Source organism: Martes martes (assembly GCF_963455335.1).
Source record: "Martes martes genome assembly, chromosome: 10".
NCBI classification, from domain to species: Eukaryota; Metazoa; Chordata; class Mammalia; order Carnivora; family Mustelidae; genus Martes; species Martes martes.
Genome location: NC_137898.1, coordinates 13,018,782 through 13,040,703, shown reverse-complemented (window position 1 = coordinate 13,040,703; position 21,922 = coordinate 13,018,782). Strand labels below are relative to the sequence as shown.

The window sequence follows — 21,922 nt, the reverse complement described above, 5'->3', positions numbered from 1 at the left end:
AATGAACGGAAGAACCACTCAATCAATCAATCTGCCGGCCAGGCCCTCCCCGACATCGGCCTCTCCCGGCTGGGCTGGGCGGAGTGTGTTCCAAATCCTCCCACCTCACCCACCTCTCCTCTTTCCCTCCCAGCCTGTCACCTTCTCCCTGCTTGCTACCCCTCTCCTTTCTGGTCATGAGTACAAAAAGGAACAAATGCTCATGTACTCCCACCAGGTGCTAGGCAGCAGCAATTTATTTTTTTATTTTTATTTATTTTTAGCAGCAATTACTTTAAATCCTCACAACTGCTCTCAGGGATAGAAATGATGAGCTGCACTTTGCAGGTGAGGAAATTGTGATTCACAGGGGTTATAGGACCTGCCCAGCTGCTGAACGGCAGCACTGAGACTCACAGGGGCCTTCTGATTGCATGCAGGTTTCTCAGCTGGAGGTGTGGTGTGCTGGGGGGGTGGGGAGGAAGAGGAGGCACAGGAAGGAATGGAGGGACCCTAGGGACCAGGTGAGTGGATCAAGGTCTAAGGGCTTCTGCCCCACTACTGGGTCCAGGGCGCTGCAGCCAGATCCCCATGCTCCACTCCTGCGTCCAGTCTCCCAGGCAGGAGCACCCTCAGGGACACACAAGCAAGCATACACACGCACATGCACGCATGCACACACACGCACACATCGGCCCAGACCCGAGAAAGCCACACTGGGAGTTGCCTTCGGCAGAGAGGTTTTATTTTTCTATAAGATTACTCCCCATAGAAATGCTTTATATGATGCCCAAACACAGAGGGACCCACCTCTAAGTGCCAGGTGTGATGGCTAAGGCCACGACCAGCTCACTCTCCACCCGGAGGCTTACCTGGCATGAAGGTCTCTGCACACACAGGCTTCACAGCCAAAGAGGTCCTAAGAAGCAGGTGACACCCTTCCTCCCTCAACCCATCACCTCCCCCGAGACCAAGTGTCTACCAAAGTCATGTGCTTCCTGCTCCAAAACCAGGAGCCACCATGGGCCTTGGCTCTGGGCCTATAGGACAGCAATCAGTGTGACAACGGACAGTCTTTTCCTGCAAATCCCAGTGTCTGCTAGCAGCTAAATATGTCTTAAAAAAAAAAAAAAGTAATGGCTAATTAATATAAGTAGCCTGGGCAGGTCAAGTGCTCCTGGACACGGGGTCCTCAAAGGTGGGGAAAGATTAGCAAAGCATTGTCGGGGCTGAAAAGCGACAACTTCCGAGCTAGGCGGCTGTAAGAGAGCTCCTTTCCCGCCGGCACTCCCAGTACACCATGAAGGGGTGGATGAAAGTCAACACAGTAGCAAGCACCAGCATCACGTTCACCTGGCAGGGGGCAGGGAGGGGAGAGGGGGCAGGTGAGGTCCAGAACTCTGAGCGGCAGCCACCACCACCACCAAAGGGACCAGAATTCCACCAGGTGCAGCCTCTCCATTCTCCTCAGACTACGGGGCCCCAGGGAAAGCCTTCGGTTGTTTTTCACTCTGCCCTGTGGAGTAGAGTAGGGGAGGAATCGTGTGCCCATTTCACAGATGAAGAAACAAAGGTCTCAAGAGCACTCAATGACCTGCTCAAGGTCGCACGGGAAGATGGGGACAGTCACTAGAACACGGATCTCCTGAATACAGCTGGATTTGTCCGACACCACAACCAAGAAATTCTCCCCGGGTTTTAGTTCAGTTCTGTGTGTGTCTCCCAATGACTGACTTAAACTCCCGCTCTACACATCGCTGATCTTTTTTTAAATGAGGCTAAGAGAGCTGTGCACTGGTCAGAATACTGAATTCAAAGTCAAAAGACTTCTGCTCCTTAGCTACGTGCTTCTGAATATGGAAGTCACAGAACCCAAATCGCTGAACCTAGGTCTTCATTCTACAAAAAGGCAGAGAGCCATGCCCACCCCCTCCTCCCAGGGCTGGGCCCACAAGCACCCCTCCAGTGTGGGCACGTGGGGGTGAGATTACGGAGCTCTGGCCCCTCGGACCAACAGTGGGAACCAATGCCTAGTGTTGCCCCAGAGCCGGGGACGGACTCAGCCCACACTCACCGCAAGCAGGAAATATCTCTAAGATCTTCGGTTTTTACTTGGAATCAGTGAGAATTTTACAGTCTCCTCCAGAATATGTCTATGTGTTTCCCCACACATAAAAAATATTTTCTCCCCAAATTTCCAATGATATGGACCCTCTTAGAAGCCATGACATGTTAGTCTTGTGGTTTCGGGGACCCCTGCCATAGGGCAGGGTACTCTGCCACCCCAGTTTGAAAGACAACCAGGGATGTAGCCCTCTGCAGAAAGAGTCCCACAGGAACCATCTCAGGCAGATTTGGGGCGCCCCCTGCTGGGGCCCCACTAAGGTGTCCCAACCTGGATGTCCTTGCTGGTCTGAGGCCAGGGCCACACCTCCCCACCCCTAGTACTCACGTAGAACGGGTCATTCTGGAGGGGGCCTTTGATGAAGGTGAAGATAGGGAACTGGAGCAGAGATACGATGGCTGATAAGGCCATCACCAGCCCAAAGAGCTTCCCAAAGTGCTCTGAAGGGAAACTGGGGAAAGACACAAACGGGGTACCAGTGAGCTCCCAGGACCTTCCCTCCAAGGAGGAGCCTGGCCGCGGTGAGCCTGGGTCAGCCACTTGCTCCCAAGTCCCCTGTCCTAAGCCTGGCTTCACCCTCCCATGCCCACACAGCCCTTCCCCCCTTCACCTTGACTCAAGCCACAGAACACAGAAAAGTCATTGTGTGAGGACCCAGACACAGGCTGTGCCTGGAGAGGTCTCAAGGGAAAGACAGACACATAAACATCACAGAGTGCCAAGGGGACGGAGGACAAGACACTGTTTTCCTCAGTCTTCCCTGAATTGAATCAGAAACGGGCGTTGGAGGGTGAATAGGAGTTCACCAGGTAGATAAGAGAGGCAGATAGGAGCGCTGATCTGAAGGCTCAAGTTCATGAACATTCTATCCCTCCCACCAACCCCTAGCTCTACCTCACCCTCTACACCTGCTCCCAGATACTTCCTCCCTCACCGAACCACCCCTGGATCCATCCTCACCTCCTGACTTCTTTCCCTCCGGCCCACCTCCCATTGTGCCAGCGCGTCCCCCGTGGGGTAATGCAGCCCAAGCCCGCTTACGCGAGGGTGAGGAAGGCGGCGTTGCCTCCGTAAAGGAAGGAGCGGCTGATCACTTGCAGGATGAAGGTGACATACTGGAGGGGCAGGATGGGCACCGAGGCACAGAGGGCGAAGCCCAGGCACAGGAGAGACGTCAGGGCCAGAGAAGGCACTGCGGAGCGCAGGGCCACTGTCATGGCCGAGGACCCTGGTTGAAAGGGAAGAAGAGGCTTCACGGAGGCAAGCAGGGAAGAGGGCAGGGACAGGGCACAAAGATGGGAGAAGGGGCAGAGCCACCGTCCACCAACCGTGCAGGCAGAAACTCTCCCTCCCACGTGGTCATCTCTGATGCATCTGTGAGCACTGATCATTCACCCCCTAAATGCCATTCAGACACATCCACTGCTCTCTTCCCCAATGAATCAGCCTGCTGTAGGTCTCCAACAGCACATGCCTGGATCGTGACAGTGGCCTTCCAGCAGGGGCCACATGCTCTGGCCCCCTCTGCCCCACAGCCAGCTATGCCGTGGCACATTCGGGTGACAACACCAGAGAGCAAACAGCCCCTGACCAGCCCAGGCTCCATCCACATCAAGAGCCAGCAGGGGGGATGGAGGAAGGGAGGGGAGGAGGGGCGGTGGCATCAGCAGGTGTATTGGTACTAATAACACAGATACTGCGAAGCCAAGCGTTATGCATAAAACACATTTTTAAAATGCTCTATACGGGTATGTGTGCACAGTGAGCAGCACACACAGGCCCACAGACACTACACATTTGTAGCATCGTTAGGAGCTATGACCTTCAGAGGAAAAGATGCAGATATAAAATCAAGAGTAAAATCAAAGTAAACTATGAATTAAAATATCAGTACATCTTACCTCCCTGTCCAAGGCCTAAAAACACAGACGACCCAGCAGAACTGGAAGCCCAAGCAGCCGGACTGCAGGCTTTAAATACCGTTTCCCACTTGAAGGGACCCAGGACGGCTTGGAGAAACGGCTGTTTCAGGCCCAGGGCAGGAAACACACCCCGTGAAACAGGCCTGGCCGTCTCACTGTGCCCGAGAGTAAGACGCTCTCTACAGCTGGGGACGTCGTGTTAAAGGACACTGGCTCTGGGTTGGTGACATGCCCAACAGCCAAAGTCGGACCGATCGGAGCCTACAAAAGAATCGTGACTGACAACGGATCGGAATGCCCCAAATATATTTAAAATGAGGCTTTAAAACAGAAATGGCATTAGGGGCGCCTGGGTGGCTCCTTCCGTTAAGCGTTCCATTCTTGGTTTCAGCTCAGGTAGTGATCTCAGGGTCGTGAGATCGAGCCCCGCATCAGGCTCCGTGCTCTGCGTGGAGTTTGCATGAGACACTTTTTCTTTCCCTCCACCCGCCACATTCATTGCACTCTCCCCCCCATCCAAGATAAATAAATAAATCTTTTAAAAATAGCAGTAATAATAAAAAAGAAGTGACATTTAAAAGGAAATCAGTTAAATAAAAGAAATGGCAAGTCATCCCCCCCGGAGGTTGCTAGGGCACCAAGCCGTTATTCTGGAACTGGTACGTGAAGGAAGAAGCAAGCGCCTATTTCAGAGTACGAAGCAGTTAATAGGGGAAAGCTTGTCCTTCTAGAGGAACTGGAGCAACGAAAAGCAGAAGGAAAGACAGAAATAGAAGATCTCCATTTTGCAATCCTAATAAAATAATGGATCCCGGCAGTGATCACCCATAGCTACTAAAATCATTACCCGTGCAGCTGATGGGAAACTCTGTCCTGGGTGCATCAGACTGACAACGTCTGGACCCACCGATCAATCCTAACATCGTAAGAACAGGGACAGTTGGGACCGGGGGCCCTGCCGCCAGGAGCCAGAGGAAGCCCGCAGCTCCGCCTCCCAAGCCTGCTCGCCAAAAAATACTCAACAGCATCTCCTTAAGCCTCCAGTGTGCTTGTTTACAGGAAATACCCAATCAGCGAAACATTTTTCAGTGATACCAAAAGATGCCAAATCCAATCTGGAGGAAACCTGATAGAACAAATGACCCAGTTTCTCCAACAAACAACCAGAAAACCAAAAGGTGGGGGGAGGGAAGGGGACGTCCAGATTGAAATAGAAGGGAGTAGGGACACATCAACCAAATACATGGCGTGGACCCTGCATGCACCCTAATGTGAACAAACCATAAAAAGGCGTATCTGAGACCCTTTGGGAATCAGAACAGGACCACATGTTAGAAGGTATTAAGGAATTACTGGGGTTTGTTTTAACGATAACGATATTACGGTGATGTTTCAATAGAAAGGGCCTTATTTGTGAGAGACACAGAAGTGTTTACAGACGAAGTGATCTGATACCTGTGATTTGTCGTAAAATACCTCAGCAAGAGTAGGAGTTGCTGCACTGGGTAAGGGGGGTAACTCAGCGCCCCTCTGTTCCTCCAGTAGCATCCAAGGGTCGTCTCCATGCTCCTAGGCACGGCCGCCTGCCTCTTCTCACCTCTCCCCCCTAGTCAGCCCCTTCTCCTTGGCACCCCAGCCAGCTTGAGTTCCTCTCTGGGATTCTTCAATATTTTGCTTTCTCTTCATCACCTTGACCCCACTGCATTCCCGGGCTGCTCTCCCAGGGCCTTCCTCATCATCTCCTCACTTCTTACTCATCCTTCAGCCCTCAGCTTAGAAGCCACTTCCTCCTGGAAGCCTTCCGGGACTGCAAGTCCACCCTCACCCAGAACAGGCTGGGTGCCCTTCTTTGTGTCCCTATCGCCCCCTGTGAGCCGACTTCGTGGCTGGCGACACCTGATTCCTCGCCCTTCATTCTCTAGACTGAGGACGGCCTGAGAACGAGGACCTATCTGTCTGTTCCGTGGTGGAATCTGGAACGACGGCTGGCACTGACGGACACTCCGCGGCTAGTCGATGGAGGGATGGATGGATGGATGGACGGATGGATGGATGCAAGAAAAGGACTGAGAACAAAGGAGAAGGTGGCTCTGGCCATGCACAAAGATTCCTCCCTTCCTGGTTCCCCGACCAACTGCAGCCCAGGCCTCACCTGTGTCTTTTGCTTCCTTCTGGTACTTCTGCTTGAGCCGGTCCATGAGCAGGCCGTTCCAGGGGGCACACAGCACCCCAAAGAACTGAGTGATGGCGAAGGCATTTGTGTAGGTGCTGACTGCAGAGGGCAGAGAGGGCGTGGGTGGTAAGACGTTTCCAGCCCTGCCTTACAGGAGAGGACTCTCTCCCAGCCTGCCCCCACCCTGCCTGTCCCTCCTCCCTGCACCCCTGCTTGGAGCACACACCCCTGCTGAGCTCAGCACCCTGGCCTCCAGGATCCGAGTCCCCAGCTGGGTGCACAGGTGGGCTGCCCTCCACCCCCACCATGATCCAAATCCCCAGCTGGGCGCACAGGTGGGCCACCCCCACCCCCACCAGGACCTGAGTCCCCAGCTGGGCGCACAGGTGGGCTGCCCCCCACCCCCACCAGGACCCAAGTCCCCAGCTGGGTACACAGGTGGACTGCCCTCTGCCCCCACCATGATCTGAGTCCCCAGCTGGGTACACAGGTGGACCGCCCCCAACCCCCACCAAGTACCTAGCGCTCTGTCGCCTCCCGCCAGGTTGGTGAGCAGCGAGTTGAGGGTGCCGATGAAGAGGTAGTGCCACAGCTGTATTACGGACAGCCACACCAGGTGGCAGACAAAGCGCTGAGAGAGTGCGTGGCACCAGAAAGAGCGGGGCTCCTGCTGCTTCCCAGGTTCTAGGGTCTCTGACGGGATGGAAGGATGTGGGCATGGATTATGAGAAAGCAGGGGAGCGGGGCACGCAGGCCCGGCTAAGGAGTGAGCTCACCCCCTCTTCCTCCCAGACCACAGCCAGCATGTTCCCAGCACGGCCTGCAGCCCGCTCATCCCACCTCGAGAGCTCTGTTGTCCAGCCCCCACCTCAGTGACCCACACACGCCCTCCTCTGTCCCGCTGAACCTCAGTCTCCCTTTCACAGCTTAGACTCAATGACACTTCCTGTACCAGCACTTTCTCAGCCAAGACGGTGACGAGAAAGACAAGGAGAAGAGGACTTGGACATTCGAGGGGAAGGGAGTGTCTCAGCAGCCTCACGTCCCTTCCCCTGCTTTCTGTACCGGGATCCTGAGTCTGTTCTCGAAACGGGGTCCCGTCTCAGTCCTCAAGGTCCAGGTAGGACTGTGAACTAGCTGTCCTGTTCCTCACCCAGGGCTAACCGGCCATGATTTTAGTCTGGGGGTCCCCAGAGGCATCTGGGTTCTCCTCTTCCCAGAGCCTAGCAAGTTCATGTGTCCCTTGGTTTTGTGAGCATCCCGGAATCCTGTTCTTGCTTTTACCTTGCCAGCAGTGGTTTGTGATGTTTGTAACCAAAAACCCAAAGCAGATGGAGGAGAGGAGGCAGGGGGCAGGGCGGAGGTCTGAGGAGCCGAGGGGAGAGGAAAGAGGGACAGAGACAGAAGACCCAGAAGCTGTGCCCCTCTGGGGATCCTCTGTACGAGGGGTTGGGGCAGGGGTTGGGAAGCCCCTGCAGGTCCTCTGATGGGCCTTTCCTGATGCTGCTGCGTCCCCGGGGCAACTCCGGAGGCAGAGAACCAGGCCGGCCGCAGGGAGAAGGCAGGGCCTGAAGGGCAGAGAGTCAGCCAGCAGGACTCACCTTCCTTTGCCGGAAGGAACTCTTTCGACTGCATTTCCACCTTGTCGGACTCAGCTGCATTCTTCTCCCCCTCGGTGGTGTCATTCCCGGAGCACAGGCTGCGGACACAGGAGCCCCCAGCCCAACCCAAGGACTGTGAGCTGAGCCTGACAGTCAGGCCGCAGGGAACGGTGCAGGGGCTCCCAAAGTTCATCACGCTTTGGACACACCTTCCAGCAGCCCTCCTGCCCGGACCACCGCCCAGACCAGTTAGATCAAAATGTCTAGGCATGGGAGCCAGGATTCCGTATTCTTTTTTTTAAGATTAATTTATTTGTTTTAGAGAGAGAAGGAGAGCTCAAACGGGGAGAGGCTGAGGAAGAGGGAGAGAGATAGAGAAGCAGATGCCCCACTGAGTGGGGAGCCCAACACGGGGTTCAATCTCACGACCCCAAGTTCATGACCCAAGCCCAAATCAAGAGTCAGATGCTCAACCCACTGAGCCACCCATGCACCCCCCCAGGCTTCCATATTTTTTTAAAGATGTCTAGTGATTGGGGCACCTGGGTGGCTCAGTGGGTTAAGCCTCTGCCTTCGGCTCAGGTCGTGATCTCGGGGTCCTGGGATCAAGCCCCGCATCGGGCTCTCTGCTCAGGGGGAGCCTGCTTCCCCCTCTCTCTCTGCCTGCCTCTCTGCCTACGTGTGATCTCTGCCTGTCAAATAAATAAATAAAATCTTAAAAAAAAAAAAAAAAGATCTCCAGTGATTTTAATTTGCAGCAAATTCTGGGAACCACTGGAAACGTAGGAAGAACAGGCCAGGCCGGGTTTGAATCCCAGCACTTCCTCCTTCTCGCTATGCAACTATGGCTCACACTTAGCTCTTCTGAGCCTCTTTTTCCCTCATTTGGAAAACAGAGATAAGGATATTAATCTGAGAGGATTATCATGCAATGCAAACAGAGGGCACCGGGTAAACAGTAAGGGAACAACAAATCCTTGCCTCCCCCAGCACCCATGGTGCTGCCTGCAAAACCGGTTACATGTCTTCTCCTCCCCTGTTCTCCAACCTCTGCAATGGGTCTTGGCCACTCAACGGGGTCCCCAGCCCCTGCTTCCACCAACCCAAAGCGGCATAAGTGATGCTGGGCCAGTTCTGAGAAATTCTGGGCACATCTGCACAGTTTCTTGGAACCTGGCACTAGCCTGATGAAGGAGGAGAGCCACATGACCCAGATCTTTGTCATCCCAAAGGACTGTCAGACAACCCCGTGTGATTGAGACCATCCTCACCTCCACCCAGCTAGCCCAACAGATGAGCAGGGGCCTGAGCAAGCCCTGCCAACACCATCCAGGCCCAGCTCTGATCAGCAGAACTAGCTGGCTACCCACAGGCTCACGAAAAACAGTAAGTGCTCAATGGTTAAGACCACTAAGCTTGGGAGTAGTTTGTTATGCAGCGACTGCTAGCTGATGCAGGCCTGGCCCAACGTTGCTGTCCTCCATCCCACTAGCCCACCTGTCCCATGCCTGGCTTCCCACCTCAGGTCAGGCAGAGGGCTCGGGCCCACGGCCACCAGACCACAGTGCTTACCCGTAGCGGTAGTTGGGAGGCAGTGGGTAGGGGATGTGGCCTCGGGGCATCAGGAGGAAAGTACGCATAACATGCCAGGTACTGCAGACAGAGAGGACGGCGAAGGAGGCCCTGAGGCTGATACCCTGCTCATAAAGCAGCTGCAGAAGAAAGAGGAACACAGCATCACAGCCAAGTTCATGGCAACACCGCTCACAACATCCAAACAGCAGGAGCAAAGCCAGCGTCCGTTTGCAGAGAAATGGGCAAAGGAACTGTGGCCTGCACATGTGAAGGGACAGCATTCACCCCCGAAAAGTCCCGACACAGGCCACAGCACGAACTCAAGGACACCATGCCGAAGGAGATAAGCCAGTCACAAAAGGACCACAGGCTTCCATGTCCAGGAGGGGCCCAGAGCCGTCCAAGTCACAGACTCAGAAAAGAGAATGTGCTTGTCGGGGGCTGGAGGGGGGTGGACAGGAAGTCACTGTTTAATGGGCACAGAGTTTCAGTTTTGCAAGTTTGCAAAGAGTTCTGGAGTTGGAGGGCGGTCATGGTTACACAATATAAATGAACTTAATGTCCCTAAACTGTATACTTAAGGACGGTTAAGAGAGGCAATTTTATGTTCTGTGTTTTACCAAACAGAAGAGTCCGTGTAAGCAGCAGGGACTGGAACCCCAGCCTGTCACAGGCTCTAGCCCTCCCTCTTGAACGCTGATCAGGGACACCTGACGCACACACAGGCTCACCCTCACCCTGAGGCTCCCCACAACCTTGGAGACTCTCTTAAAGTGCCCTCTCGGAGATCTGCGAGCCCACTGCTTTTTCGTTTTAATTTTTTTAGTAGCAGCAAAGTCCTTTTTCTCAAAGAAAACTTCACACAAAAATTCAATTTATGAAACACATCAGTGGGAAGTGGCCCCAGTCATCTCCCCTCTCATGCTCCTTGGCAACCACCTAACACAGCAGATAACCCCTCAGGGTTCCTCAACACCCAGTTTGGAAACCAAACTAGCCCACCTCCTCCTTTTATAGAGGGTCAAAGTGAGTCCAGAGAGGTGCAAGGAACTGCTCAAGATCAGAGTCAGCAGCAACAAGGTCAGATTAAACTAAGAACTCAGATCCTGTTCTGATGCTCTCTCTCCTTCCAACTCTAAAGAGACAAAAGAGAAAGGAAGTGCGCCCAGGAGAAGGGGGGAGAACCAGGAAACTGGCTCTTGTACCAGTGGTAGAGAGGCTTGAGTAAGCGCCCATGGGGTCGAGGACCCACATTATCTGATTTCTTCCACTCACTCATCCTTAATGTCCTCCAGCTGGTGGCCTCATAATCACAGCATGGCTGCCACAACTCCAGCTATCACATCCTCCTACCACAACATTCAAAAAGAAAAAGTGGATAGGGGGACCAAGGAGGAAGCCTTTCTTTCAGTTCTGCTCTCACCTTCCACCAGGTAAGGAAAATATGCCCTAAACTCTGGATAGTATGACCATCTCTAGCCATCACTAACCAGGGGAAAAGGGATTGCCCCCATTGGCTAAGGTCAATCAGGATTCATCCTCTAGGCTGGGGACCACACCGCCCAGATGGAATTATTAGCAATGAAGAAGGCAGAAAGGCAGTCAGGTAGAGGCCACTAACAGCACTGGAACAGCCCATCCCCCTAATCTCCCAAAAGCAGCCTTTGGGAGAGAGGGAGAGGCCTCTGTGTCTGCCCCTGTCGCTCCCATGGGCCACCTCTCATGTTCTTGTCCAAACCAGAAGCTCACAAGTGCAACACCCCCTTCCACGGGGCTCCCAGCCTCTGCCCAACACCGGCCCAAGTGCATCACAGCCTCTCCCCCAAAATCCTAGACAGTTGTAAAGAGTTTAACCACGACCAGGTGAGGCTCCAGAACCAGACAGGTCCAGGCTCGAGTTCAAATTCAAGTGTCATGTTTACTGGCTGCAGGAGGGCTGACAGAAAGAAACCATGTGACGTTCACAAGACAAGCGTCTGGCACACGGAAGCGTGTGATACACGTTTCTCCCTGGTATTTTTTTTTTTTTTTTTGAGATCACAAGTAGGCAGAGAGGCAGGCAGAGAGAGAGGAGGAAGCAGGCTCCCTGCTGAGCAGAGAGCCTGATGCGGGGCTCGATCCCAGGATCCTGGGATCATGACCAGAGCCGAAGGCAGAGGCCTAACCCACTGAGCCACCCAGGTGCCCCTCTCCCTGGTATTTTTTACCTTGATGACAAGAAAGACTGCCGAGGAGGAGTCAAACGCCCCGTTGTAGAGGGTGATGATGGTTGAGCGGTGTTTGCCAAAGAGGTTCCCAACCTGGAGAACATAGGAGTCACTTACTTCTTCCTGAGCTCGTTCTTCCAGTCCCCGGGGCACAGGCCACGCCCTCATGATACCCAGACCCGCCCCCATCCGGGGATCCCGGCCCTGGCTTGAGCCAGCCCCACTGGAGGCGGCCAATGCAGAAGAGCACTTCTCCCTACCCCCCTCCACAACCTGACCTCCAGCCAGGTGCCTGTGGTCAGGGCGGGCTCACACCTGCAGGTTGGTGATCAGAAACAGGATCCCTCCCACTGTGAGCATGGGCATGGCCAGGAAAAGCAGCAGGGCTGAGTCTGGAAGAGAGAGGTGGGGCAGTGTCAGGGCAGCAAACACGGGGTGCCAACCTCTGGCTCCCACCTGCTCCAAATTCCCAACAATCCTGGGAGCAGGGCCCCAATTCTAGCCAGCCTGCTAGCATTCTTAGAGGTAGTGATAGTGGTCAGGGTTCCCCCAAATGTCCCTGCAGAGGGAGCCATCAGAGGTCTCCTGCGCCCAAAGGTGATCCTTGGTGGCTGGCCTGGTTGTAGGGATGTCACGAGAGGCAAGACTCAGAGTGAAACCACTGCTGCCTTCCCTCATTAAACCCCAAGCAGCCCCTCCATTCATGCTTGATACAGTTGGAGAAGCCTGGATTCGGCCCCCACGCGCTTCCTGTAATTCACGGCAGTACTGGAGCTCGATTCTGAATCTCTCACTCAGTCCCTTCATCCATTAAATGGGAATAACCATCCTGGCTCTTCCCATCTCGTGGGGTGCCGTGAGAGCCAAGCAAGAAACATCCGTGGGTTGTGCTTCCCGGGCCCCTTAAACCTGGAGCGCCTCCTCAGTGCCAGGCATCACGCTTGGTCAGCATAACCAAGACACGCAGGAAAGAGTGCTTCCCACTACAAGTCTTGGCAAGACATCTCTCTGCCATCCATCTCCTCCACATGATGGAAGAAGAGGAGAATGAACCAGCCTGAAATTCGCAGACTTTGGGGGTATTCTTTGTTCATCAACAAGTAAAATTTCAAACGAAAACTTCTGACTACAATAGGGTTGTCAATTTTTGCCCTATGACATAAGGATATTTTTTAAAAATATGGTTTTTTAAAATAAAGGTTGCATAAGGATACTCTTTAAAATATAGGGTTTTTTTAAAAAATAAAGGTTATTTTTAAAAATAACCCTCCTTCGCACTATCATTTTGGTTTCCTTTTTTTTTTTTAAGATTTTATTTATTTATTTTACAGAGAAAGAGATCACAAGTAGGCAGAGAGGCAGGCAGAGAGGAGGGGGAAGCTGGCTCCCTGCTGAGCAGGGAGCCTGATTCGGGGCTCAATCCCGGGACCCTGAGATCATGACCTGAGCCAAAGGCAGAGGCCCCAACCCACTGAGCCACCCAGGCGCCCCTATCATTTCTTTAAGAGAACACATTAACACACACAAAAGGAAGGATATAATCTTTCAAATAGATTCTCTCCGAAGCAGTCTCTTCATTATTCTCATTTTTTCGCATTTCTCAGGTGACTAGACTGGTTTCATAGACCAGCAATAACGCCCTCAAAGATCCTCTTGAGCTCAAAGCCTGTGGTTCTCTGAACAGCTGTGGGAGTCAGGGTGTCCCGCTCCTCACCTTCGGCACCTGCCCCACCTACCAGGTTGCCCTAAGCTTGGGTCCCTCCCACCCACCTGACAGCACTCACCTGCAGAGGTGAAGGCTATGATGAGTGTGGCGCTGGTGTAGAGAAATCTGAAACACACAATGGGAGGTGGAAAACGTTGTCCAAAGGACAGAGTGGACAGAGCCAAGGTCCTCCCACTTGGGGTCCCAAAAGCCAAATCCCTTGGAGAACAGGATTAGTGCCCCCGGCCTCCAAGGCAAAACTTCTGAGTTCTAATTCCTCCTTGCTGTGCGACCTTGGGTAAGGCACTGCCCTTCTCTGGGCCTAAGCAAACTTTTCTACAAAAGGAAATGAATGGACTGATCAAGAAGTTCTAGGGCACTGTGATTTCAGGACCACAATCCCAAGGTTACAGGGATTTCATAGCAGTTTGGGGATCCTACAACGCATGGGGTAAGAGAAGCAGTGCTCAGTGTGATATTCTTATTTATAATAGGAAATATGCATTTGGTCCCTGTCCCCAGGGCCTGACACAGGGCTCTTAAAACACCTGTAAAGTCTTCAGTGACAAGAGCACCAAGAGCATCTTTGTTCTGATCAGGTGACTCTGGGTGGGCTCCTGGGTGTCTCCTGCTGGGAACTGGTCGCCAGAAAGACCAACCCATAATTACACACTTGGAATTTCCGTCCTGCCTGTCTACTTCTGCAAAAAGAGGAAAGGGGCTGGAAATGGTTAATAAGTGACCAAGCCTACAGGAGAACTTCTGGGCTGGTGTGTACAACCACCTGCCAGGAAGATAACATAAAACTTCCTGTGCCCGGGACCTTCCCAGACCTCACCCTACATATCTGCCCATCGGGCTCTTTATCCGCATCCTTTATCATATCCTTTAGTAAACTGGTAAACATATGCAAATGTTTCCTTGAGTTCTGTGGTTGTTCTAGAAAATAGTCCAACCCAAGGGAAAAGAGGTCATGGGAACCTCTTGTTTGTAGCCAAGTCAGACTGAGGTTGTGGGTAAACTGGGGAGCTACCCACGGTGATGGCATCTGAAGTGGGGGGCAGTCTCATGGCACCCGGCCCTTAACCTGTAGGATCTGAGCATTCGCCAGGGAGACGGTGTCAGAACTGAGTTACACTGTAGGACACCCAGCTGGTGTCCAAGAATCATGTGTGGGGAGAATCCACATACCCACCTCATGACTGGATGTCTCAGAAGGGAATTTTTCTGTTGAAAGTCAAGGAGAAATGCAGGAGGAGATATGTAGGATTTTCCAATAGAGTTGGTGGCAGTGAAGTGGGATTTGCTAGAACAGCCCAAGCTCAAAGAAACATGTGCTTCCAGGCGGGTGGGGAGGGGAATGGAGAGGAAGAGCCCTGGCTCCTGGGAGGCCACAGGTCACGCACGGCAATCAGTCACTAAAGGGAGAAGTTACCCATTTGGAACTCAAAAACGGATCTAGCTCCTGGGGACAGGGTTCACGGGATGCACGGGAAGTGCAAAGTAATAAGCAAAAGCTGGAAATATAAGTGCCCGGTTACTGTGACCCATAATAGCTAACATGAAATTAAAAGAGAGTGCCAGATCAGCCCTGCATGCTAGACCAGGGTCAGATGTGGGTCAGTGTGAGCTTTGGCCATTAGCCTCGAAGTCACCCCCAAGGAAAAATGATGCAGAGCCACCGAAAGTCCCTCTAAGACCTCTGGTCCCCAAGAAGGTCATCAGTGTGGGAGGATGACAAAACTGTATCCAGGCAGGGGACAGTGTCATGCGAGCTACATTTTGTGGATGGGTATCTCCAGCTTCCCAGAGAACATTTCCTGAGTTGGGGTGGGAATGTGACTAATTTGGGGGCTGTGGTGTCTTGGGTTCTGAATGCTGCAGAATGGAAGGGCCCCGGGATCCACACACACAGGAGGTTATTCCTGGGGGCGCAGATAGGGGCCACTGTAAGGTCCTGTCCCCCTACAAAGGGAACATCCCAGATGGCGCAGCCCCTATGCTTTGTATGCAAGCCCTGTGGGCGTGGCTTTACGGTGACCTGTGCCCGGGTCGTGGTAAATGCTGTGGTGAAGGGGGCCCCTTTCACATGGGCACCCCATAAACCCATTGCTGCAAAAGGGAAAAACCAGTTTGAAAAGGTTTACTGAGTTCGCTGGCTCAGTTTCCCCTCCTGGGTCTTCTAGGTGCTAATAAATATATTAGGTTAATTAACAAAAGAATGGGGACAGGCAGAGGGGAGAATCAAGAGACTGGCCGTAGGGCAGAAATTTTAACATGGTTATTTAGAATAAGGGGACTTTTGGGGAGTCTGGGTGGCTGTTGGTTAGGCCACTGCCTTCGGCTCAGGTCGTGATCCTGGAGTCCCGGAATCGAGTCCCACATCGGGCTCCCAGCTCTGCAGGGAGTCTGCTTCTCCCTCGGACCTTCTCTCCTCTCATCTCTCTCTCTCAAATAAATAAATAAAATCTAAAAAAAAAAAAAAAAAAGAGTAAGGGGAATAAAGCAAATATTGATGGGAGTAGAACAAAGAGGAAACAGGAGAGTCGTGGGATCATCTTTGCTGGGTGGAAATCTCCAGATGGTTATAGAGATGTAGGATAAATGAAACCGACAGCTTTGGGGGTTAAAAAGAAGGTGTTAATACAGCACTGCCAAAGGCTGGGTGGGCCAAGAGGACCCCTGCCAGCCCCCAGCATTAAAGTGCCTGCAAACAAGTCCAGTCTGTTTGCCCCCATTTGGAAAAAAATGTTAAAAGCCAGAAGACAGAGAGGGCACAATGAGAAACCCAATCAGCAATTGCTGGGGGCAATGGTTAGGCAGATTCACCAGGTTCCAGACTGACAGAAGGACCAGGCTCCCTCGACTCTACCCCTCATCTTGGCCCCAAAACCTTTTGCACAGAAGTGGGCAAAACAGGCAGGGGGTGGAGAAAAGAAGTTCCCAGGGCTCCCTGGTAAGGAGAACCTCACCCACTGAAGCACCAAAACCTGCCGGTAAAGCCTGGCCACGGGCTTCAGTTAGACCAGGAGCACGTAAACCTGCGAGTGGGTAGGTTTATGAAGGCCGCGGTGTTGAAACGCGCTCTCCGTAAAGACGTCGTGTCTCCTCTCCCTGATGTTTCACAATGAGAGACTACGTGTGGCCGGGAGCATTTCCCCACCGAATGCTGGAAATCACCTGCTGACCAAGTTCTAAGGAGGCTGCGGGAAGGAAAGTCAGGGTTCCTGGAAGAAAGGGAAACATTGGTAGGAGAACCGGTATGTTTGAACAGGCTTTGCGAGAAGGGGCTGTGTCTCCTTGACACGGGATCCTAGGGCTGGACCCTGGGTGGGACCGGGGAAGGCTTTGCCCGCCAGCACTCTGGAACAGGAGGTGTCTAAATCCTAAATCCTCCTGTCCTGCCAACTGGACATGTGCGCCGGGAACCCGTGAGAATGCCTGAGCCCTGACGGTGTAGGATAGAAGGCGGAGCGCCAGTCAGGGACGAATGCCCTGTGCCGTAACCCTGTGAGGAGCCCACACGGGGGCTTATGGCCAAAGTCTGTGGGCACCTCCCGGCAGCAACCACGGGGAGCTTGGACAAGAGAATTTCCATTTCTGGGGCATTTATCATCTTGCTATCAGACATTAATTGAATCCACACAGATAGCCGAAGTACATAAAATGATCTTCAAACACGAAAGACCCACGATGTCTGGGATGATATCGGAGAAATGCTCCAATGCGGATGGCCATGGCAAGAATTCCAAACTGAAAATAGCAGTGGTGAGACAGGCTCGTGTGGCCTGGGGAATGTGAGGAGGAGAAACCACTACCAGGGAGCCTCTCCCCGCCCAGGACCAACTCTGGAATGTGTGGAGAGCGGGTGGCTGGATTCTACTGCTTCTCGGACGGTGCCCTACAAAGAACCCTCCATTGGCCAACACAGAGCTCCCTGGCTGTGTGCCAAGGTGAATGGACAACCACATCCTGTTTGGAAGGCTACCGCCCTGATCCAAAAAGTAAAAACAGAGCAGCTCAGCAGGCTGGATGACCCTCATGCTACTGTCCTACGGGAGAGGAAAGAAGCCTACCGTGGAAGAGGCCTCTATGTTCGGGTTCGTACAGAGCTGGGGGCAATGGCCCATGGCTTTGCCATTCGGTCACGCAGGAGGGGACTAGAAACCTGGCCAGACGGGGCACAGCCCCACGGAAGTCACTGTGGCATTCGAGGGGTGCACGAAAATGGGAGAACAAGTATGTTCAAACAGGCTGTCTGTGAAGTGGCTGTCTCTCTCACACAGGGAACAGACATGGTGTCTGAGTGGGGAGTGGTTCCCTATTAGCACTGTGGTCAGGGGAACCTCGCCCCCTCTTCATGCTGGGGTCACAGGACCAGGCTGATAATACCAGGACTGGAAGCAGAGATGAGTCCTAAGCAAGAAAACTGTGTTCTTGACCATTGTGTTACGATTCCTAAGGGCCTTCCCTCTATCTGCCAAAATTGGAACAGGGAACCGGGAAGGCAGCCATCTTGCCTGGTGGGACAGCGAGCCCGCTGCGTTCTGGGCCTCCATAACCTCACCCTACCTGAACGGGAAGACACTTGCTGGAGGAGTATTACAGACCAGCTCAGTGGCCAAACCTAACATCCCTTCCAGAGGCAGAATAGTTAATGGTATCAACGGAGAGAAGGAAAATCAGAGAGTAAGGGGTGAATAAGCAGCTTCTATAAGGAGGGAAACCAGTATTATGTGAACACTCGGAAAGAGGCTCAGGGCAAGACAGGATCTTGTCTCTTCCCTCAATTATACCGGATGCCTGAAGGGTGAAGGGATGTATTGCTGAGATCACTCCTGCTTTTGGAACCTCACAAGATCAAACAGAAGCCCACGAGCTTAAGTGGCCCTGGGAGACCTCTTCAGATGGTCTGATGATGGACTGGGTGGTTATTAATGACCGAATGTGTTTCTGTTAATGGGCCAGTACCTTTCAACCTTTACGATTGTTTCTGCTACAAGGGATCGGTGTTCAAAGACCAGGGGCTACCCTGTGATATTGTGGCTTATACAAAGAAATACGTATTTGGTCTTTGTCCTGGGTCCCTGACACAAGGCTCCTAAAACCCTTGTAAACTTCCATGATAAGAGCACGAGAGCATTTTTTGTTCCAGTGGGGTGACTCTGGTAGGATCCCGGATAGCTCCTAAATGGGGACTGGTCACCAGAAAGAGCAAGCATCGGTCAGGATTGGAAGTCTGGCATTTTTCGGCAAACCGCCCTCCCCCCAACCACTGCACTTCTATAGAGAGGGGTGAAGGGCTAGAAATGGTTAATAACTGATCAAGCCAACATGAAGAAGCCTCCACAAAATCCCAACAGGATGGGGCTCAGAGAGCTTCTGAACCTGTATGCTTTCATCTGTTTCCTTTATCATATCCGTTCATAAACTGGTAAACACCAATGTTTCCCCGAGTTCTGTGAGCTGTTCTAGCAAATAATCCAGTCCAAGAGGTAGGAGGTCACGGGAACCTCGGATCTGCAGCCAAGCCCGACAGACATGGGTAACCCAGGGACCCACCACCAACTTGCCATCGGCATCTGAAGTGGGGGGCAGTCTTGTGGGACCCAGCCCCAAACCTGCAGGATCTGACACTCTCTCCAGGGAAATGGGGTCAGAATGGAGTTACATTATAGCACATGCAGCAGATGTCAAAGAATTGCTTGGTGTGGGGGAGAAACCCACACATGTGGTGACCAGATGTATCAGAACTGATGTGTTCTATGTGAAAGTAAAAGAGAAACACAGGACAGACAGAGTTTTTCCTAACATGCTAAGGCTGGAGACGAGGGAGGGGACAAAGGAAGGGGTGGGAAGAAGAGGAGACAGGGAGCCAAGGACAGACGGAGATAAAGTCATTACACACCCAACGGCTTAGAGAGCAGGAACAGGCTTTATCCGCCAGCCCTCCAGGCCCTCTGTCTGGTAACTCAGTTTCCATACAGCTGCCAGGAGGCACCTGCTCTACGTCGATTAAGGCCTTGGCAGGCCACTGCTTATTGCTGAAGCTGGCCAGCTACCGTGGCATCCTGTCTGAGTGAGACGAGGTCCCTTCCCCTCTGTGAAACCCCCCCCTTCTTGGCTCCAGTCAGGGGGTCAGGAGATCCCACCATCAGGGGTACCCAGGAGACCTTACTAGGTCTCTGGGGGATGACATGGGAGTGGGGTGGGACGATAATGGACCTGGATGCGAGGGCTGGTAGGATCCCTGAGTGACAGTTTTCAGTTCCGCTATTCTAACCCAGGCACCAAGCCAGCCCTCAAAGGAAATCGGCCTGGGCTCCAGCTCAATTCAAATACACAATCACAAGGAACAGAAGAAGAATAGGACAGAAACAAGGGGAGTCGGGGTGCAGAGAGAAGGATGGGTCTAGACTGTCCACATCCTGGGCTGTTGCTGACAGTTGCTGGGACTGGGCTGGGCAGGGCGGCCCTGTTGCCCAGCTGCGTCTCCCCCAAGCGTGGCGGCTGCCAAAAGAATTCCTCTTGCCCGTCTGTGCCCAGGCCCAGGCCTTTGGGACTTACATGGCTATGAGACGCGCCACGGTGGTCTTGAACCTGTCAAAGATGAAGCCGGCCGGGAATGTCATGAAGTTGTTCATGAAGGACCCCAGGGTGAAGATGAGTGAGAACTTCTCATCCTGGGCTTTGCAGTCTGGAGGAGAGAAAGGGAGACCTCAGGGAGCTGAAATATGACGGCCCCTAGTTACTTACCCCTACCTACTTCCAGGCACCTGCTAGACCAAGACTGGGGAGTGGGTAGGGGGACGGACACTCCTTTCCTCTCATCCCAGAAAGGCTGGCACAAGGTGGAGGGGGGTGCAGAATCCCTCCCACCCCTTCCTACTGCCTGGGAACCAGACTGCTTTCCTAGAGGAGTCCCTTACCAGCCGGCCCCGTGAGATTGCCCATCGGCCCGCCATCGGGTTCACATAGCTCCTCAAAGTAATGCTCTGTTTTGAAGACGAACACCAGCGATGCCCAGCCGAAGAGGACTCCAGCAAAGCCAAGGCATTCCAGCAGCCCGGTCAGTAGGGTGGCCACTCGAAGGGGCAGACCCTGGCCTGGCATGGCCTGAGGTGGAGCCGGTCCCCAAATCTCACTCGGGGCCTCCTGGGCTGACCACCTGTGCTGCAAGGGCTGGCCTTTGGGCCCTTGGAAAATTCCTCCGCCAAGCCCTTCTGTTCAAGTAGGCTCCGGTTCTGGGCAAGAGACAGCGGTGGGCGATTCTCTGGATCCTGTAAAAAGCAAGCAGAGGCCGCTTAGTACAGGGGGCTTGTGGGAAAGACAGGGGTGGACGAAGGGTTCTGGAAGGGGTGCAGAAAGGGGCCAGCGGCTGGAAACAGCTGCAAAAAGCCTCTTAACCCACAATGGCAGCACCCGGGGACGCAGACACTGAGCCCGACTCTGAAGACTGTCCACAAAAATAGAAACAGCGGTGAGTGGCGCGGGGCGGGGGTACACTTCACGGACATCCTCGCAGGTTCAAAACCACCTGGCAAAGTTAGCTGTCTCGTTTTCTCCAGGTTACCAACAAGGGAATAAAAGGTCCACGGGAGGTTGTCGGCTTGCCCAAGGTCACAAGGGCTAGTTCACCACGACACAGACCAATCTAAAGCCAAAAACACCCAACTCCAACAGGACCTTCCGTGACCCTCTACAGAAAGGGCGCCCCGAGGTCCGCAGCCCCGCAGCCCCACGCGCCCCTGCTCCTGCACGCGCACCCTCTCCCGCACGCGGGCGCACCCCCACCCCACCCCCGGCCCGGCGCCGCGGGGATCCCCGGCCTCCCGCTCCCCGCGCCTCGCGGCCCCGGAGCCCTACCCGGCAGGCCTCCTCGCTGGGACTCCCGCGCCGCCCGCGCCTTGTAGATTCGCGCCTCTCACAGCCCCTCCCAGCCCCGCCCTCACCCCCTGCCGCGTCCGGAAGGGCCCTGACCCGCGGGGCGGCGTCGGGGGAGGTCCACCGCCCAGGTTCCTGGCACTTCCTTTCTCCCCCCGCTCACCATCTCTCGCGCGCTTCTCCGCCAAGGCCTGGGATCTTCGCTCCGTTCTCTCTCTCCGGCCGCAGCCGCGCCTGTTTCCATCTCTCTTGATCCTCGTTCAGCCTCCTGGTCTGTTCGCTTCTCCGCCTTCCCCTAACCAAATTCGTTTCAAAACTGTGGCTCACGCGGGGAGACCCGCGGAGGAGAGCACAGACGCCCAGCGCACACGGAGGACACAGATGGCTACCTGCGGACGCACACACGCGCCCTATTCCAGGTGCTTTACCTTGCCCACTTGCGGGGCCGCAGAATGCATGTTTGCCCATTCGTCCACCAGCACAAACCCTGGTCCTGATCTCCGGCTCCCAGGGCTGCCAGCAGCCCCCCCTACCACCCCACCCCGCATAGAATCAGAAAGCCGAGGACAGCTTTCCAGAACCCACACCACTGCCCTCCCTCTCCCTGGTTTCACTCCCAAAGATCCCTTTGATTACTCCCTGCCTCACTCCCAGCCCAGGTTCTGAAAGATTTTACCCGCCAGACTGCGTTGATTAAGTATTCATTCATTGCTCCATTTTTTATTAATCAAAGACATATATAATTGCCCAT

The 21,922-nt window shown here is 53.7% G+C and overlaps 1 protein-coding gene across 1 annotated transcript; it reads right to left on the bottom strand.

Annotated features, from left to right (window-relative positions):
• Positions 1-704: 704 nt before the first annotated feature.
• On the bottom strand, positions 705-21,221 carry SLC43A3 (solute carrier family 43 member 3). Its single transcript, XM_080816507.1, has 13 exons — positions 21,154-21,221; positions 20,217-20,567; positions 19,855-19,984; positions 13,367-13,413; positions 11,898-11,974; positions 11,583-11,675; positions 9,373-9,512; positions 7,801-7,898; positions 6,719-6,892; positions 6,179-6,298; positions 3,146-3,332; positions 2,432-2,555; positions 705-1,332 (listed from the first exon to the last, which is right to left on the bottom strand). Exons 2-13 carry the CDS (start codon positions 20,398-20,400, stop codon positions 1,231-1,233), a joined length of 1,476 nt encoding a protein of 491 aa, XP_080672633.1. The 5' UTR covers positions 20,401-20,567; positions 21,154-21,221; the 3' UTR covers positions 705-1,230.
• Positions 21,222-21,922: the final 701 nt, after the last annotated feature.

What these genes read in the sequence shown, in the direction of transcription:
- SLC43A3 (XM_080816507.1), bottom strand. Translation starts at nt 20,400, where the DNA reads ATGCCAGGCCAGGGTCTGCCCCTTCGAGTGGCCACCCTACTGACCGGG. An exon ending in CATAGCCTTCACCTCTGCAG is followed by an intron (nt 11,975 to 13,366) that starts GTGAGTGCTGTC and finishes TCTCTCTTCCAG; the next exon opens with ACTCAGCCCTGCTGCTTTTC. An exon ending in GAAGGAAGCAAAAGACACAG is followed by an intron (nt 3,333 to 6,178) that starts GTGAGGCCTGGG and finishes CCTTTCAACCAG; the next exon opens with GGTCCTCGGCCATGACAGTG.